Source organism: Medicago truncatula, chromosome 1 (assembly GCF_003473485.1).
Source record: "Medicago truncatula cultivar Jemalong A17 chromosome 1, MtrunA17r5.0-ANR, whole genome shotgun sequence".
Lineage (NCBI taxonomy): Eukaryota > Viridiplantae > Streptophyta > Magnoliopsida > Fabales > Fabaceae > Medicago > Medicago truncatula.
Genome location: NC_053042.1, coordinates 42,821,894 through 42,841,392, shown reverse-complemented (window position 1 = coordinate 42,841,392; position 19,499 = coordinate 42,821,894). Strand labels below are relative to the sequence as shown.

The following is a 19,499-nucleotide window of genomic DNA, read 5'->3' as shown; positions in this document are numbered from 1 at the left end:
TAGACTCTTTAAAAGTTGATAGCAAAATATATCATACATTATTCCAACTAACTGATTTAAGTTCACGGGACGTCATCAACTCTTATAGCAATATATTGGTATGAACAAGTTTTATCTCCTAATCCTTCATAAAATAAAATAAAAAAATTATCTTAAAGATCCTTTTTTTTTTGTGCGGATTTAGTTAATAATTTCTCTGTGGTAAATAATAATAACCGCTCGAATAAGGAAATTAATACTTTTTTTTACTAAAGAAATTGAATGATAGTTTTTACCGAAAGGCTTAGTTAAGATAAAAAAAAATAATGCTCTAAGTGAACAATATTGAATATTTGGGATATTACTAGTATAAGGTTTTTACCCGTTACCAAAGGCTTAGTTAAGATTAATTTCTTTCTTTCCTTCCCTTGCTTCCTATATTTCCATAGCCCAAGACTTTATCTTTATAAAATAAATGAATTATACAACATCTTATTAATGTCCTTGTATGTTTTCAATCTTTTATCGTTTATTTTGACCAACTTAAATGCTTCATACCTTCAAAGTAGGCCAAAATCAGATTTTCTTTGACTCTCTATCGTATGTCCATTTGCCAAGTTAATGAATGAGTCAAAGGTAGCCTTCATTTTATTATGTTCATGAATTTGTTTCTCTTCAATTAGGCTTCAATAAATAGAATAGAATAATCTATAAAAAAAAAAATATATATAATAAATAATAATGTAAAAAAAGTTAATGAAAAAGGGGGAGGTCTAATCAATATCGACATATATTTTTCTTGAAAAACAATACAAGGACAATATTGTAAATCCAAATTACTTTATTTAATATATAAAGCCTAGATTCTAGAGAGAGGAGAACAGAGAAAAACAGAGTACAAGAAACAAAATTTGAAAACAAAAGCTCAAAGTTCTAAGAAACATGGGAGAAGTTGTTTTGTTGGTTGATGATTTGAAATCAATATCTGGATTTTCTCGTTGTAGAATATGCCATGAAGAAGAATTTGAAAGCTTCAAAAGCTTAGAAGCTCCTTGTGCATGTTCTGGTACAGTTAAGGTAAAACCATAAATTCTTTAAGCTTTTTTTGACTTCTCTTTTTTCATTATGATTTTGGAAATTTTCTCATGATCATATATATATATATATTTGTGTAGTTTGCTCATAGAGATTGCATTCAAACATGGTGCAATGAAAAAGGAAATACAACTTGTGAAATTTGTCTACAGGTATGGAATGTTAATTATACAATAAAACTTGTTAAATTTAAATTCTTCTTTAATTTTTTGTTGGTAAAAATGTTAAATTCTTTCTGCTTCTGGAATGCTTATTTGTTTCTCCAAAAGACAAAACTAGTTTTCATTTTAATTCGTTTCAATCTCTATTTCCATTTTATATTTCAGGAACATGGGGTCTATGGAATAATAATAATAATATTATTAATATAATTATTTTTATTATTAAACATGATGTACCCTTTTCATTATCCTAAGGGATGAGTAATATATTTGATAAGCAAAAACTAATTAATTTTTTTTATCAATATATTATTGTTTTTGCAGCAATATGAACCTGGATATACAACACCCCCACCAAAGAAATCACTAAAACCTGAAGAAGCAATGACCATTGGCATTAGGTGATTCCCCGTTATAGTATAGTCAAATATATGTCACATGCTTAAGTTGAATGTAATGTAACGCAATTTTAATTTTCTTGGGTGCAAATTTCTCAATATTACTCAACATTCCAACGTGGAATTCAATCAAAGTGAAGTCATGTGGCTTGCAATTAATTATTTAGCCTTGACTATTCCTTAATTCTAAAATGTAACACCTTTACTAAGCTAACGGGCACTTTTTTTTTGCTTAAATTAAATTTTTGGTAACACATGTTTATAATTATAATTAATTTTTGAATGGTTAAGAAATAGTATTAATATTAAATTTGAGTGTGAATGAATATACATTACAGAGATAGCCTTGAAATATCAAGGAGGGAGGAAGAAGAGTTAAACAGAAGAATAGTTGGTATAGTTGAAGGTGTAACAAGACAAAACAATTACTCTCAATGCACCTATGCTGCAGATAGAAGTGCCTCTTGCTGCAGATCACTGGCTTTAGCAGTAAGCATTTTCTTTTAATTTAATCCGTCTACACCGTTAAATATTTTTACACATACATTCGATCAAAGCATTACGTGTTAATACTAATTGAGATATTTTAAGAACTAACCTATGAAAATGGTACTATGATATATAATTCGATTAGATGCAAATATAAACTTTTGTTTTTCCCGATACACGCTCACCACTATTACGAACAATTTTAAGAGAATTGATTAGCATTGTGGTACGGTATATGCCGTTTTGTGATATTAAAATGAAAACGTAGGAGTAATTATATACTAGTTTGGAGTTGGAAAAGAATTTATGGGTCAAAGAAACCAATGTTGATTGCAATTATTGCCTTGCCAATTCAATGGATTTGGGATTTGGATTCTCTGTAGTGTAGAAATTAATTTAACCTAGCTTCTTTTGGTTATGCAGTTTACTCTCATATTGCTTCTAAGACATCTTTTTGCTTTGCTTACAAATGGAATGGAAGATTATCCATTTACAATTCTTACAGTAAGTACTGCTTAATTGGCTTCTAGTTGCCTTGTAAATCATTGATTGATTTTCTAACTTTATGATGTATTTTGTTTGTAGATCTTTATACTAAGGGCCAGTGGAATTATTATACCTATGTGCATAATTATTAGGACTATGGGAGCCATTCATAAAAGTATCCAGCGTCATTATCATCAGGTTCATCTAGTTTTATTTGGACAGATTAATACTTAGATTTTGAGTTTGATTTGCAATTTCAACCATAAAACTAATCAATGATTTGTTGCTCTATATATCAGTATTCTGAAGATGACTCATTGATGTCTGATGGAGATGATGAAGAAAATGGGACACCACATATTGCAATTTTAAGACATTCACATTATTAGTTTTGTTTATAAGAGCATTATGCTGATGCTCTATCAAATTCCAACATTTTGAGTATAAATTTATTTGTTATTATTAAAAATGAATGGAATTTACATTGAAATGCATATATTCCCTTGCCGTATTAATGATAGTGTGTCCCCTATCTACCACACAATAACCCAAATAGATGGAACAACTAACTTCATCTATATGTATTCACTTGTACATTATCATGTCAATCCAAAACATGTACAATGTGACAACCTTAAATTTTTTAGTACTAGAATTAAAGGATTATATTTATTGTACATTAGCATGGCTTTAAAGCATTATCAATGCTTTTTAAAAGAATAGATTCGTGGAATTTTAGTCATGTTAAAAAAACTATTTTCGAGTATAGAAAAAACATGATAGTAACTAATTTAAGTTAAATGCATATAGTCAGTTACGGATCCAGAAATTTCAATCGATAAGGCAAGATTTTATATTGTAATTTTTTTTTATTAAAAACACATTAGTGTGTAAGTGTTAAAAATAATAGCATAATTATTACAAAGCAAAATTTAGACTAAGAAATTTATGCTATTTTATATCTAAAAAATTAAAGACATCTAAATATCTATGAAATATAATTCTCTCCATGTATTTATATTTTAAAATTATTTTATAATTTTTTTTTTTATTTTCAGCACTATCAAATACATTTTTTGTAATCATGTAACCAAATAATCATTGAACTCTTTACAACAATATCTATAAATAAGTGTTTTCAAGTTCAGCACCATCCAATTTTCCACTCAGCAAAATGTCTCTCTTTAATTTGGGGAGGAGGCTTAGATAAGAATAAGGTAAGTTGGTGTAAATTAAGAAAAGGCGCTGCTAGAAAAAGAAAAATTAGCGACATAAAAAACGAATTTTCTCATCACAAAATTTAACAATAGAATAGAGAGGGATTTCACGTTTTCCCTCTCTAAAATTCCCTAGCTATTTTTTTTAGTACATACTATAAGAAAAAGGGCTTGGAGTGAAAAATATGAAAATATTCAAGTTGAATATTTTGATTTTGGGTTTCTCATACGAAACTTTTATTTTATTTTATTAGCATCTTAATGATAGTGTGATTGGCTAAGAATATATAACCAACAGCCATGAAGAGCGAAAATGAGCAGCAAATATCAGCGGCAAGTCGGAAGGAGCAGCGACTGGACGGTGGGAAATCGTTGGGACGCGGTGGTGGTCATGAGTTGGTTGGGAATGAGAGAGAGCGGGGGGGGGGGGGGGGGGGGGGGGGGATACGGTACAACCACATCTACCATAAACTAGCTCTCATACAGTAGGCGATATGTAACAATTGTGCACCCTAGAGGACGTCATATTGTGATGCGTACATTTGTAATATTATGTTCTAAATAACACTCAAAGAAATTTTGTTAGAAAATAAAATACATCAGAATCACAATTGATCTTTGTTGTAATAAGCTTGTTGTCATTAAAACATCTAAAACAGAATTTTGTGATTTTCCTCAACAATCTCTCCTTTTTCGATGATGACAAAATTATTAAATTGAGGATCATATTTTAGATTTTGATCTTATCTCTCAATATATTCCGTAATTATTTTTTAAAATTTTCGAAATATCCCCCTCAATTTAGGCATGTATGCAATATTAAATTGAGATAAAAGATAAACAATTATTAATTGAAGGCCAAATGCACATTGCGATCCTTTAAGTCTTACGTTTGTGCCAAATTATTCCTTTACGTTTTTTTAATACCAAATTGGTCTTTGAAGTCATACGACCTTTGCATCGTTACCCTTTTCCATCCAATTACGTTAAAGGATGCTTACATGACAATTAAACGTTGATATGGTAAGTAACACCAGAAAAAAAAAAATTACTTTTTATTTAAAAAAAAACTCAATTTTTTTTTTCATATCTTCACCCTCTCTACTTTCAACCCTAAAACGAAAATTAAAAACTCAAACTTATAAAAAAATAAAAACCAACGTCGAATTTTTTTTTCCTTCTCATTCCACCCCATCTCCCCCTCCCACAATCTCTCTACATCATGTTCTCGTTTCAACTCTTCATATCTACATATTTAACAAATCAATTAAGAAATTCTTTATCATTAATAAAGTTTAGCCTTGGCATGTATGCATGGATTGAATGGAATATTTGAGCACTGAGATTGATAAACTCCTTGGTCTTAGAAGACATTCTTTGATGTAGCTTAAAATGCCCTTTCGAGAGAGGTCGTAATTCATTGTCTTTTCTCAAACCACACATTTGTATTAAAGGAATGCTAGCAACACTCACTTTTCAACACTCTTTTTAGCACTCACTCTTTTATTGGATGAAATCAAGTTAGTTTTATTCATAACAACATGATGCATTCAAATTCTCCGGAGTATAACATGCATTCTATCTTTGTGTTGTTCTCCAAGTACATTTGGATGGTGCTTATAATTTTTATAATGGCTCTTCGACTCATAGAAGTATTTTTAGAGATTATGATTGAGCTTTCATAAAATATTTCTTCAGCAAAGGTGACTTCTAGCAATAGTCCCTTAGAAGTGGTATCGTTCTTGCTCGCGACCTTCGTCTCTTGAAAGTAGTGTTTGAAATTGTTTCGGACCGGCTATAAAGCCCAAATCAGACTAGCTCACGACGGCGATGGAGCATGTCAAGCTCCGCGTGGAACACCGCACTAGAGCACGCTTCAGCCCATCTGAGTTGTTAAGGTCATCTTTAGCCGTCTCCTACAGAGGCGCCACATTTTATAAGGGCGACACTTCGTCGCCTCCAAGGTGATTTACTTTTACCCCATTTCGCACATATCCACCTCATTTCTCTCACTAACTTGGGCGTCAAAGTGCTAACGCGCTTGCAGACATAATTCTCTTCGGTCGTGAAGACGACCGTAGAAGATCAATGTCCACTGCAACGAAACGTCAAACACAGCTGTATTATTTCTCGATCTTCATTGGACAGATCTGAAACCGACTTCCTTGTGTTATTTAATATGGTTAAGAAAGATCATACTGAGTTCGCTCCTCTCTAATTGCTTCTCAGGGAAATCATGTCCCTTATTCATCGTAATGATTGGACAAATTCTCTTCTTTCTTTTTTGCTAAATAATCTTCTATGTTTGATGTAGGAAGTTTCAATTCTCAGCTAGCTTTCGTTTTAGTTAATGCAATCTTTATTCATAAGAAAAAAAATATGTTTATTTGATAAGATTTTTTTTTTGAAAAATATTATCATTTTAAATAAGATATGATAGTAATCTTATATCTTTCAAAAAAAACAAAAAGTACATAAAGAAATAATAAAATAAATAAATATATATTAACTTTAAAACAAATCAAATTACAAGAAAAATGCTATTTTTTATGATGTAAGACTGTATCTTTAAAAAAAATGATGTAAGACTATCTATTACCATAAAATAAATTCTCCCTTTAAGACCAGTATCACATGACGACGCTGTATTCATTCCGTTCTTATATTAAGTAAAATTTAATTTTTTTACTTATATTTTATCAACTTTTTTTAAAACCGGTGTACACAATTATGAAGACAAATTTATGAAGACTAATTTCGACTCTTGTCAAACCAAAATGAACAACAAATCTAAAATTAACGTTGTTATATCTTATATGTTTAAGTTTCGAGTTGAACCTTGAACCTATTTCTATCAATTCTAATCAGGACGGTTTAAATTATAAATATCAAATTTCTTCAAAAAAAAAATTATAAATATCAATGAATCAATCAAACATTGATAGTCAACCGAGATATATAATTTCCCTAAAAAAAAACCAATATTTATAATCGACTTCATTATAAATTGTATACTCTAATCAGGTGGCGTTCACTTATAGCTACCATGATTGGTGGAATCACCCCATTCTTTGAATGGGTGTTCTTCTGTAGTTTATTTTTTGCTTTTGGATTGCTGCTTTTTGGGGGCACAATGATCTTGTAAATACTTTATTCTTGGTTTCGGTGTTCCTTCTTTGCACACCTTGTACGGGAGGATTCATCGTTGGTTAATATATCTCATTTCGATTTGTTCAAAAAAAATTATGAATTGTATACTAGTATACAAAGATGAATTTGTTTAGTTTTATCAACAAAAAAAAAATGAATTTGTTTAGCGTGCACATGCATCATACATATTTTTTATCATTAGATTAGAAAGTCATATCACACTTCATATTTAATGGTAAGACCACTCTTTAACACTGAAATCATATGAACATTCTATTATGGTATTATGGCCATTAAATATGGTGTTATATCACCATTTTAAATTTTAATATCTCCAAATGTGAATATAGTATTTCAACCACTTAAATATGGTGCTACCACCATTTTAATATCTAACTTCTGCAGGAATTGAAAAAAAAAATTTAAGATCATTCTTATTATACCAAAAAAAGGATTATGATCTTAAAATATTATTTATTTCGAAGGGACATAATTCATAAAAGCGACTATGCTCTTAACATCATTCTTAATTTCGAATGGACATCTAAAAAGTCTCTATGATCTTAAGAACACTCTTAATTCTGAAGAGATAAAAAAAAGTAGATGAAGAGAAGAGATTAATTCTGAAGGGATAAAAAAAGGAGATGTAAAGAAGAGAAACTTGTCAACCCAAGTCAAATGGGGGAAGAAGAAGAAAATCATTCGAAATTTCAGAATACTTTTTTGTTGTGTAGCATAAACTATGTGAGCTCTGGCATTTATAGAGAAAATTCACAACTAATATGTGAGAAAATATCTCAAATAGAGTACCAAAATATATCATATTGTATAGAAAAATATATTATTGAGTACAAAAATATATTATTGAGTGTCAAAATATATTTCAGATCACGTGCCAAAATATATTAGACTGCATACCAAAATATTTTAGATTGTGCACCAAAATATTTCAGTAAAATGTATCATATAGTGTAGAAAAATGTTATTGTACAAAAATATATGATTGAGTGTCAAAATATATTTCAGATCATGTACTAAAATATATTAGATTGCATACCAAAATATTTCAGATTAAGTTCCAAAATATTTTACCAAAATATTATTTAATTTAACATTTCCACTAGTGCTTTCTGTTCACATAATTTATGCACCCCCTTAGACGCATGTCTCCCCTATATAAACACTATTAATGTGTGTGATCAAACTTCTATTTTTTTTCAATTCACCCTACACTAGTTTTATCCAATATAAAAATTTGTTTTAGTCTTTTTCAAATATATATATATATATATATATATATATATGTATGTATGTATGTATGTACCCTTTATTGTGGTTTTCCTACCAAGTTTTTGAGTTTGGCTCATATAAAATGAGTAGTTAGTAAAGTAATATGTCAATTGACATTTTATTCACCTATAATATATTGTTATGCATCTACATATAATATCAAAATTTTGGAAAATTTATTAGTTCTTTTTTTTTAATGCAAAAGGGCTAAAACTTAAAGGCAAAAAGAAAAAAGAAGTTAAAAAAAAAAAATCAGAGAGCTATTAAGCCATGTAGGGATTGACACCTCGAAGAGCCTACTCATAGCAAATCAAAGATTTGATAAATTTGAGTTGAAACAGGGTGTGCTGGTTTTCTAGTCTATTTATAGAAATAAAAAAACCAGTAGTACTTTAATAAAAAGGAAACAAGTATTTTTTTCTATTGTAAACAAAAAAAAAAGGCAATTTTTTTTTTTTAGAAGAAGGTAATCCTTTAAATGCACACATGTAAAGTAACATAATATTTATATGACTTCTAATTTTTTATTTATTTATTTCTTTTAATAATTTTTCTTTTTTGTGCTGAAAAAAAGTGATAAATCTCGGAATCGTGAAAATCACGGAAACACGCATCTCGGAATCGCGAAAATCACGGAAACACACGTGTAAGACTTTCAAAACAAACGAGGAAATTCTGAGTTAATAATTTAAATGGCTTTGACGCAACACATAGGTCAACGGCTAATGAAATTTTTTTCGTTTTGCTTATTGATGGTATCTTTCAATATATCAGGCAATTTCCATCGCAATATGTAATGATAACATGCGACAGGAATTTATACGAGAATTATAATGAAACATGTGTGTCAGACTTTCAAAACAAATGAGGAAATTTTGAGTTAATTTCAAGGTTTTGACGCAACATACATGTCAACGACTAATGATATTTTTTTTTTTGTTTTTCTTAGTGATAATATCTTTCGCTATATCAAGCAATTTCGATTGCAATATGTAACGATAATCTACAATAGTTATATACGGGAATTATAACTTGCTTGAATTTATTGCGCGTTTGATAAAATGACCATGAACTACCGTGATTTTACAAAAATTAGATTTAAAATGTTAACAATATCATAGTATCACTTTAGTTTCAAAGATAAACTAGTTCAAACTTTAGAAAAAAGAATTTAGCTAATTTGGAGAAAAAAACCAGAAATTCAAAACCGCACACTGTTTTATTTAAAAAGAAAAAGAATAATGAAATGTGCTTAAGAGAAAAGTAAAAAGGCATGGGTGTTAAACACTACTTATCGACAATAAAATCGAGCAGATGAATTTTTTCTATGCTCATTGTGTGCATTTTTCATATGATATAAGAGATTGCATTGTTTTTTTTGTTTTTTTGACAAAAGAGATTACATTGTTATACAGTTCATTATTTCATAGATTGACATCTATTGCAATTTCAGGTTGATAAATCATTTGCGCCAACAAATTAATATTAGTTTCATGTATAATTTTAATTGTTTTCATTTTTATTTGATTAGATGATATATAGAATATATGTTTTTTTTCCACTAATCTTGAAACCAGAAACACAATATCTGTTGATCTTCTTCCTTGGCTCATATATTCATAATTTTTTTATTATGTATTTAAATATTGTTATATCAAGGGAAATTTTGAAGTTACGATAATATTAGTAAATATCAAATGAAATTGTATTATTTTTTGGTAGATGTGAGTAATGAACAAGATTGAGTTCTGATTTTGTCAAAAAAAAAAAAAAAATATTGAGTTCTGATTATGAAGAATATATGGGCAAAGAAAATCAAATATTATCTTAGAGATATTTTCTCCTAATGCCTCGCCTTGTATAATTATGATATAGATATGCATAAAAAATAAAACTATACACTGCAATTTTTGTTGTGAAGAGTATTTTGGACAAAAATTCTCTATATCTCTCTATTTGTTCTTTCTCTCATCTTTCTCTCTTCATTCTAAACCCATGTTATCATAATTTGACCTAAAATTACTATAAATTTTGCAGTCCAAGGGTAGACAACCCTAAATCCTATAGTATTTTCACTATTATTCAATATATGAACTTGATTTTATGGAGTTTCCAATGCAGAAATATTACAAAGATCAAGTTGATTATCACATCCAGCATACTCAATGAATACTGGTTTATCAATGGCATTACTTCGACCTTCATCTTTCATGATTTTGCTGGTACGTCTTTATATGTATACATACGTTCATGCTATTTTTTTTCATGTTCCTCAGCACTCTTTATTTTCTTTGATTTGATTTGTAACAAAGATTAAGAAACAATTGAGATTTGTTATTGATGTCTTCAACTAGAAGTATACATAGCTACACATAAATTTACGATATTATTTGTTGTGTTATTGTAGGCATATGGTGCATTAATTGTCCTTGCTTCTTTGACACCATGCTGGTATCTCATGGTCACACATATTGAGAAAAGTGTGAATTTGCACTCAGCAAATATTGTGTCACAATTGCAATCAGAAATTGAGTACTCAGCTGAACTATTGCATCCAATGAAATCATCATCAACAAATTTATCTACATTATTGAGCTCAACCCTTAATTCTACTAATATCACCTTCTCTGATGTTCACACCAAGGTATACCCACTTCTTGTATAATTTCCCTTCAAAACCATATATATTTTGTTTGATTATTTTTTATTGCCCAACTGTCGTGGTCGAAGTGGTAAGTAGTTCGAGATCGCGAAGGAAATTCACTTTTTTGGAGCGAAAACTCTTAAATGTACTCCAGATTTGCGAAGGAATTAATTAAGTTTTCGCGCCAGCGCGAAAAGAAAAAAAAAATCTTTGTAGCTTTAATGGTTTAATTTATTTGCGTTTTGCAGGTGGCTCCGTTATTATTTCAAGCTTTGAAGACAATTCCTCACTTGACACAAATCTCATACATAGGAATGGAAGGTCTTTTTTTCACACACTACAATGATGGTGATCAAGTTCTAGCAATGTACTCTAACTCATCAAGTGGGGGTGCTTCAAATAAAACCTTATACTATATCCAACATGTGAACCATGACACTGGAATGGTTTTTGGGGAAGCCATAATATCTAACAACACTATCAATATTGATGCAAGTTGGATAAATGGAACAAATAATAATATTTCACATGAATTTGCATCATTGGGAACAAAGTTGAACAATGTTAGTGATCTTTTGTTCATGAATTCAGCTAGAATCAACAAAATAGGAGGGATCTCTCTTGGATTTTCGACGAAAGTAATAACCGATTATATCACTCGCATTGTCGATCGTCAAGGGACAAAATCATATTTGGCTACCAAAGATGGAAAAGTTATTGTAAAAGGAATTCAAAATATTCGTTTGATGATTTTTAATGATAGTGTTTCAATACAAGCTGTTAATGGTAATGGAGATCTAATAAGGAATGAGGGAGCTGTATCTTGCAAGGATCAAGCTGTTGGTTCAAGTTTGAATATTCATGATACTCCATATTTGATTCATTGCTACCCCATTGATATTATGGGAATAGAATCGGTACGTTTTTATATTTTTTGCATATTAGTTTGTTTGATTATGGTGCAATTTTTTTCAATTGATTCCAATAGTATATTAACTAACTAAGAAAAAAAGACTGTACTTTTGTACCTGAAAATACCAAATAGTACATTGTACCCAAAAAATAATATTACTACTTTCACAATACAATTTGCATTAGTAGCATATGACTCACTTTAATATTTTTATACTATTTTCACAAAATTTCTCTCTTGGTCTTGTATCTTATAATTGTTTTCTAATTTTATTTTTTATGCTACATTTTTCTCACTCTATTTCATTATTTATTTAAATACACACCGTTTATAAACACATTCCATAAAATAAATAAAAAATCAAATACACATTGTTTAAAACATTTATTTTAGATAAGTGTTAGCAACATTATTTCTAACTCATACGTGAAATTGATGTGGTTTCATAATTTGAAAATTTAACACATATGAAGTGGTGATAACCACATGAATTTCACTCAATAAGAAAATGAACATTGTGTTTTTATTGTCGAACATAACCTTAATAGTTTTAATTCAAAGAAGAAGAAAAAAATCTAGTAATAATGACTTGAATTAACATGTGTTTAATTATCCAAATATGTTGACAAATGTCATGTATGTATCAATTAACATGTAACTGAATATTTTTCTTATCTCTAACTAATTTTATTAAATATCAGGTGCATGTGTTAGCTGTCCCACAAAATGGATCTCTCATCTTTAATCCAAGTCATAAAGGAAAGGGATTGACACTCTTGATTGTAATGATGGTGATGATATTTATTGCTATCTTGAGTTTTCTATTCTTGAATCTTGGAGTGACAAAGAGAGAAATGCATTTGTGTGCATCACTCATGCAACAAAAGGAAGCCACAGAACAAGCTGAGAGAAAGAATACCAATAAGAGCCTTGCTTTTGCTACTGCTAGCCATGATCTTCGTGCTTATCTTGCTGGCCTTATTGGTTTGATTGAAATGTCTTCTAAATTAGTTGTTACTAATTCAAAATTGGAGACCAATTTGAAACCAAGTTCAGAATTGGAGACCAATTTAAAACAAATGGATAATTGTGCCCAAGATTTGCTTGGTAAATCATCATAGGTTCATGCTACCAATGTTGTTACAAATGGTTTGATTGATTTTTGTCTATAATTTATGGTATCATTAACTCATTTTTTATTTTGTTACAATCTTAGGACTGTTAAATTCTATACTGGACACAAGCAAGATTGAGGCAGGAAAAATGCAACTAGAGGAAGAGGAATTTGATTTATCCAATCTCCTTGAGGATGTAGTTGATTTGTACCATCCAATGGCAATGAAGAAAGGTGTAGAAGTTGTATTGGACTCTTGTAATGGCTCAGTGATCAAACATTCACGTGTGAAAGGTGATAGGAGAAAATTGAAGCAAGTTTTGTGTAACTTGCTAAGCAATGCTGTTAAATTTACTGATGAAGGGCACATAACAGTTAGGGCATGGACTCAGAAGGCCAAATTGCAGAACTCAAAAACCAAGACTAACCACAAGAGTGTTATGAAACATTTGTCTTGGTTGTTTAATAAGAAAGACAAAGAATGTGAAGACATAGAAGCTGTGAATTTAGCCCAACAAGATCCATGTCTTATGGATTTTGTATTTGAAGTGGATGATACAGGGAAAGGAATTCCTAAAGAGAATCACAAGTCAGTGTTTGAGAATTATGTTCAAGTCAAAGAGAATTCTGTTGGTCAAGTAGGAACTGGCTTGGGACTTGGGATTGTGCAGTCATTGGTAAGCATATTTTTTTTTATCTATTATTCTAAAATAATTGTGAGAAAATTGAGTTTATAGTTCACTTAGTTGTCAATTCATTTAGAGGTTTTACTAAATTGAATACAATATGTTAGAGAGCCCGAGGAGAGTCGGGAGCATTATTGGGTGAATGTTTTAGGACCATAAGAGAGAGACGTCACATCTCGATATATGTATCACATCTCTTATATATCAAACATTTTACCTATTTATAGACGATGAGAGTCTTAACCACTCACACATGTTACCTATTTATAGGTGACGTGAGACTTAACAACTCACACTTAAAACCCAACAATCTCTCCCTCAAGCGAGTTCCCACCTCCTATACTTGATACAAACACTAGAAAAATCACACTTCCACTCTTGCACCGAGTCGAAGCAGGACATTGATACCACTTGTTGGGTAGCCTGGGGGAGCCCCATAAAAGCCAACATTCTCCACCTCAAGCGAGTTTCCACCTCCTATATACTTAATCCAAACACTAGAATCACACTTCCACTCTTCCACCAAGTTGAACTAGGGCACTGGTACCACTTATTGGGAGAGTCTTGGGGAGCGTCGGGAACAACATGACCAATGTTCCACGACCACAGGAGACTCAAGACACCACATCTCCACCTAAAACCTTAAGACATTCTCCACCTCAAGTGAGTTCCCACCTCCTATATACTTAATCCAAACACTAGAATCACACTTCCACAGGGCACCGGTACCACTTATTGGGAGAGTCTTGGGGAGCGTCGGGAACAACATGACCAATATTCCACGACCACAGGAGACTCAAACACCACATCTCCACCTAAAACCTTAAGACATTCTCCACCTCAAGTGAGTTCCCACCTCCTATATACTTAATCCAAACACTAGAATCACACTTCCACTCTTCCACCAAGTTGAACTAGGGCACCGGTACCACTTATTGGGAGTCTTGGGGAGCGTCGGGAACAACATGACCAATGTTCCACGACCAAAGGAGACTCAGACACCACATCTCCACCTAAAACCTTAAGACATTAGGTATATGGGACACCTCTTTTATATATATATATATATTCAACATTTAACCTATTCATAAGCGATGTGGGACTTCATCACTCCTACCAGAAACCCAACACAATCAATATGATTATCTAATATGTATCTGTTTGAATATTGAATCTCAATTTATTATGATGAACATGATGAACCTTGATTCATTCTAATGAATCATTACTAAACTTAATGTAGTCAACCACTTTTTGGTCAAATTTGTACAAACCTAAGACTCGATTCACATTTCGAAAACAATATCTTCCAATTCATGATTTGAATCTTAATAGTTTGCATACATTAGTCCTCCCTTTTAGTTTGAAAAATTTCATTTAATAAAAATGTTAAATGATTTTCTCTAGGTTCGTTTGATGCATGGAGACATTGGTATTGTGGACAAGGAAGTTGGCAAAAGAGGAACATGCTTCAAGTTCAATGTGCTTCTCACCTTATGTGAGAATGAGACAGTGAATTATGAGTATGGATCAACCGCAGGTGACAAAAGCCAAACTCTAGAGAAAAAGTTAACAATTCGCACTGCTAGTTCTGGTTCAAGCATTTGTTCTTTGAGTCCAAAACTCCATGTTAGCCCCTCTCAGAGGCCCGAGCCTTCACATGTCATTCTTTACATTACTGATGAGGAAAGAAGAAGAACTTCGCAGTTGTTCATAGAAAGCTTAGGGATTAAAGTCAAGGTTGTGAAGAGTAGAAACCATCTAGTTCATACTCTCAAGAAGATCAAAAAAGAAAAGGGTGACCATCTCAGTGATCAAAGTTCACCGGAGTCTTCGGAGATGAGTTCTAGGTGTACATCTTATAGCTCTTCTTGTAGTAGAAGAGTTCCTTTCAAAGCTATGGATCATGGAAATGAATATCTATCTTCGATGTTCAAGAAAAACAATGGAGCTGCACCAAGTTTTGTTCTGATTATCATTGATGCAAATGCAGGACCATTTTCTAAGCTTTGTAAGATTGTGTCAAACTTCAAGAAAGATCTTCTCAATCCTAGTAAAGTTGTTTGGTTGGAAAAGCCTTTTGAGAGTAGTGTTGATTACCAAGCAATTGATCAAGATGATAATGTGATATCAAAACCATTTCATGGTAGTAGATTGTTCCAAGTTATTAAGCTTCTTCCTGAGTTTGGTGGTAGTTGGATAAGCAATTCTAGTAAACCAAGAAATGAATTGAGATCACAAGAACCAACCAATGATGAAAGTGTGTGTCTAAGTGTGGGACAATGCTGGAAGGGAACACAAAAATCCTATGTTAAAATGGGAAGAAAAGGTTCTGTTCATCAAGGTGAAATAGAAGAATCTGGAGGAGAATCAAGCAATCCTGAACCATTAAGTGGAAAGAAGTTTTTGGTTGTTGATGATAGTCCTATGCTGAGAAAGATTTGTATGGCTACTTTGAGATCTCTTGGTGTGACTACTATTGACCAATGTGAGAATGGTGAAGAGGCTGTGAGAACTGTTCAAGAGGGTTTAACCAAGGATTTTACTAATCCTCCTTATGATTATATCTTAATGGATTGTCAGGTAATTAATGATTATACAATATGGTTTCCACTTCTCATTAGTCATTTTACTAATCCTCCTTATGATAATTTATTTTTCATTGTAATATAACTTTAGCTTTATTTTTTGGTCAATGTGCTTAACTTAATCCACAATGAATTGGACAGATGCCAGTGAAGGATGGGTTTGAGGCAACAAGGGAGATAAGAGAGATGGAGAAACAGTATGGTCTTCACATTTCTATCATTGCATTATCTGCTGAAATTGACAAGCTGACCACAGAGACTGGAATGGACTTCCACATTACCAAACCTATCAAGAAAGAGCATTTACTTAAAGCTATTACATACATAGAGAATAGTGACATATTGTAAGGTTTTTTTTTTTATACTCTAGGATAAAGGAAGCCTTTTAACCATTTTGGTTTTCTTCTTTTTTTTTTTTTTTTTAATAAGGAAGGCTTTCCTTTGTAAAACTGCAGAATTAGGATGATTTATTATTACAAAGTTACAATGATGACTTCCAATTCATCAATTATGAATTATAGAAATAAATTCTACTATTATGATTATCATATGATAATATATAAATCTAATTACTATGGATTGAGTCTAATGGAGTTAGATTTCCACAACCCAACATACCAAGATTCAATCTTAGCATGGAGATGTGTTCACAATTAAAATCTAAGAGTAGCTTCAATAGAAGGAACCTGTGAAAAAAAAAAATGTATAAATCAATTAAAACCATATATAAGTTTGATGGATTGAATTTTTTTTTTTAGAACAAAGTTTGATGGATTGAATTGACCTTTTGACAAAAAGTTGACATTAAGCGTAAGAAATAAAAGTATACGATGATAGGATCATAATGTTCAACAAACAAATCATCAATTAAGGCTTAAATATGGAAATGGTCCCTGCAAATATTTGATATTTTAGTTTTAGTCCTTATAAAATATTTTTTTTGATTTTAGTCTTTGCAAATATAGAATATTTGGTTTTAGTCCTTGGTATTTTGTTAAAACAAAATACCAAGGATCAAAACCAAATTTTTTATATTTGCAGGGACTAAAACCAAAAAAATATTTTTACAGGGACTAAAAGCAAAATGTCAGATATTTCCGGGGACTATTTTCACATTTAAGCTCTACAATTAACAACAACAAAAAAAAACAAAGAGTATTTTATCATAAAAAAAATAAAGAGAAATTTTATTAACATGGTGTCAACACAAAATTTTAACATCAGATTCCACAATAAATTAGTATGTTACTATTGCAATTTTTTGGTCAAAAAAAAAAACTATTGCAATTTAAATATATGGTTAAAGCACTTTGGATTAGGGATGGCAATTGGACCCAGACTCTATGGGCACCCGCAAAAAATACCCGCTATGGGTAGGGTAAAACCCCGCTTTCATGGGTCCGGACTTGGGTATGGGTAATTACTCGCAAATTTATATGGGTATGGGCACGGGTATGGGCACTGTTCTACCCAGCCCCGCAACCCGATTTATATAATATTATAAATATTTTTTTTATAATTAATTAATAAATTTAACTATTTAAGCCTAACCTTAAACCTAAAACAGATTAATAAAAACTTTAGTAACAATTTATTATGATTTTAACATGCAACTACAACTTTTTAACGTATAACTGATGTAAGATATCTATTTTTTTTTCTTTCCAGGAATAATTTGGATGTTTTTTTATTTGGTTAAATATTACGATTCATATTATTTTGTAAGTTGATTTAAAAAAATTTGGATCATAGTTTTATTTCATGTGTGGTGATTTTTATTATCTTTCCATGGCTAAAGTGCGGGTAATGGGTGCGGGTATGGGCACTTAAGTGCCCATAGGGTATGGGGAAGGGCACTAAAGTTGTTGCCCACGAGAGTACGGACTCGGGTACGGGCATTTTTTACAAACGTGGGTATGGCGATGGATACTATAGTACCCTATCCATTGGGTACCCATTGCCATCCCTAGTTTGGATGATGATTAGTGAATATAAAAGGATGTCCCAATTCATTAATTATCTACCGTAGACAATTAAGCACGATTTTGAATGTCAATGACCATGATTTTTAAGTATACTTCATCCGTCTTAAAATATAAGCAAAAAAATTTCATTTTTTTGTCTCAAAATATAAGCAAAAAAGACCAACTTTTATGCTATTTTTATGTTTTTTCAAATAAATCATATTTTCCAATGTAAAATTAAATGCAAGTTGCATTTAATTTATTCTCCTTTTTATTTTCTCCATAATTTTTAACCAATAAGAATTATTTTTACATCTTTCCATGAAACTTATTTCAAGAAGAACACAAAAAATTATACATCAAATCACCAAGTGTTAGTTTTCTTAATAAATGTGAATTAGTGTTTTTTTGCTTATAAATTAGGACGGAGGGAGTATATCAGAACACATATCGTGGTTGATAAATATTTAAATACCCAAAAATCATGAATATTTGAACATAATTTTGATGATTTATAAATATGTATACATTGAAACACTTTTTTTTTACCTGTGTATACTAAAACAGTTAAAAGAATATTTGAAAATAAAATTGTCAATATTTAAAAAAAACTTTAAAAATATTTGAACATAATTCAGATTTTTTTTAAAAGAAAAAACTTTAAAAATTAAAATTTTCGAAAACTTATTTTTTTGATAAAAAAAACTGTTAAATTAAATTTTTTGAAAATTAAAATTTTTTAATTTAAAAATGATATATTAATTTTTTTTAGAATACTGACAATTATATTGTCAAAAGTTATGATTGTTGAGATTATATAATTTTTAAAAAATTTCTTATCATATTTTAATTTTCAAAATTTTATTTCTAGATTTTTAAAAAATACTAATTTCAATTTTTTTCCATATTTTAAACAAAATATATATTTTAAAATTATATGATCGAAAAAAATATTTGGAATTTTTTATGATTTTTTTAATTTATTTTTAGTTTTTTTATTTTTAAAAACTATTTTCAAAATTTAAATAATATTTTTTATGTTTTTTTATTATGAGGCATGCCATGTCATTGCCACGTGGCAAAAGTTGCACAGTCAGCAACTGCCACGTGGGTAAAACCATGCCAACTCAATGATGAAGTGTGGCCAGGGACCTTTTTCAAACAAAAAAATTTTTGCAGGGATGTATTTCAAAGTTTTTTTTTTACAGGGACGAAAATCAAAATTGGACCAAATTACAGGGATAATTATCATATGGCTAAAATATGGTTTTGGTCCCTGCAAAATGCCTCGTTTTGGTTTTAGTCCCTATAAAAAAAATTGTTGT

The 19,499-nt window shown here is 30.5% G+C and overlaps 2 protein-coding genes across 2 annotated transcripts; both read left to right on the top strand.

Annotated features, from left to right (window-relative positions):
* Positions 1–845: 845 nt before the first annotated feature.
* LOC11416802 (uncharacterized) lies at positions 846–3,247 on the top strand. Its single transcript, XM_003591365.4, has 7 exons — positions 846–1,056; positions 1,155–1,226; positions 1,560–1,636; positions 1,972–2,122; positions 2,546–2,626; positions 2,708–2,806; positions 2,908–3,247. Exons 1-7 carry the CDS (start codon positions 922–924, stop codon positions 2,995–2,997), a joined length of 705 nt encoding a protein of 234 aa, XP_003591413.1. The 5' UTR covers positions 846–921; the 3' UTR covers positions 2,998–3,247.
* Positions 3,248–11,655: 8,408 nt separating this feature from the next.
* On the top strand, positions 11,656–16,558 carry LOC11417449 (histidine kinase CKI1). Its single transcript, XM_003591364.4, has 5 exons — positions 11,656–11,826; positions 12,524–12,929; positions 13,039–13,613; positions 15,030–16,205; positions 16,352–16,558. The coding sequence occupies exons 1-5, from the start codon at positions 11,656–11,658 to the stop codon at positions 16,556–16,558; spliced, it is 2,535 nt and encodes an 844-aa protein (XP_003591412.4).
* The last annotated feature ends 2,941 nt before the right edge of the window (positions 16,559–19,499 follow it).

Bases quoted from the DNA above. Each gene is read 5' to 3' on its own strand.
- LOC11417449 (XM_003591364.4), top strand. From the start codon at position 11,656: ATGATTTTTAATGATAGTGTTTCAATACAAGCTGTTAATGGTAATGGA. The intron at 11,827-12,523 runs GTACGTTTTTAT...ATTAAATATCAG, and splicing joins ATATTATGGGAATAGAATCG to GTGCATGTGTTAGCTGTCCC. The intron at 12,930-13,038 runs GTAAATCATCAT...TTACAATCTTAG, and splicing joins TTGTGCCCAAGATTTGCTTG to GACTGTTAAATTCTATACTG.
- LOC11416802 (XM_003591365.4), top strand. From the start codon at position 922: ATGGGAGAAGTTGTTTTGTTGGTTGATGATTTGAAATCAATATCTGGA. The intron at 1,057-1,154 runs GTAAAACCATAA...ATATTTGTGTAG, and splicing joins CATGTTCTGGTACAGTTAAG to TTTGCTCATAGAGATTGCAT. The intron at 1,637-1,971 runs GTGATTCCCCGT...TATACATTACAG, and splicing joins GCAATGACCATTGGCATTAG to AGATAGCCTTGAAATATCAA.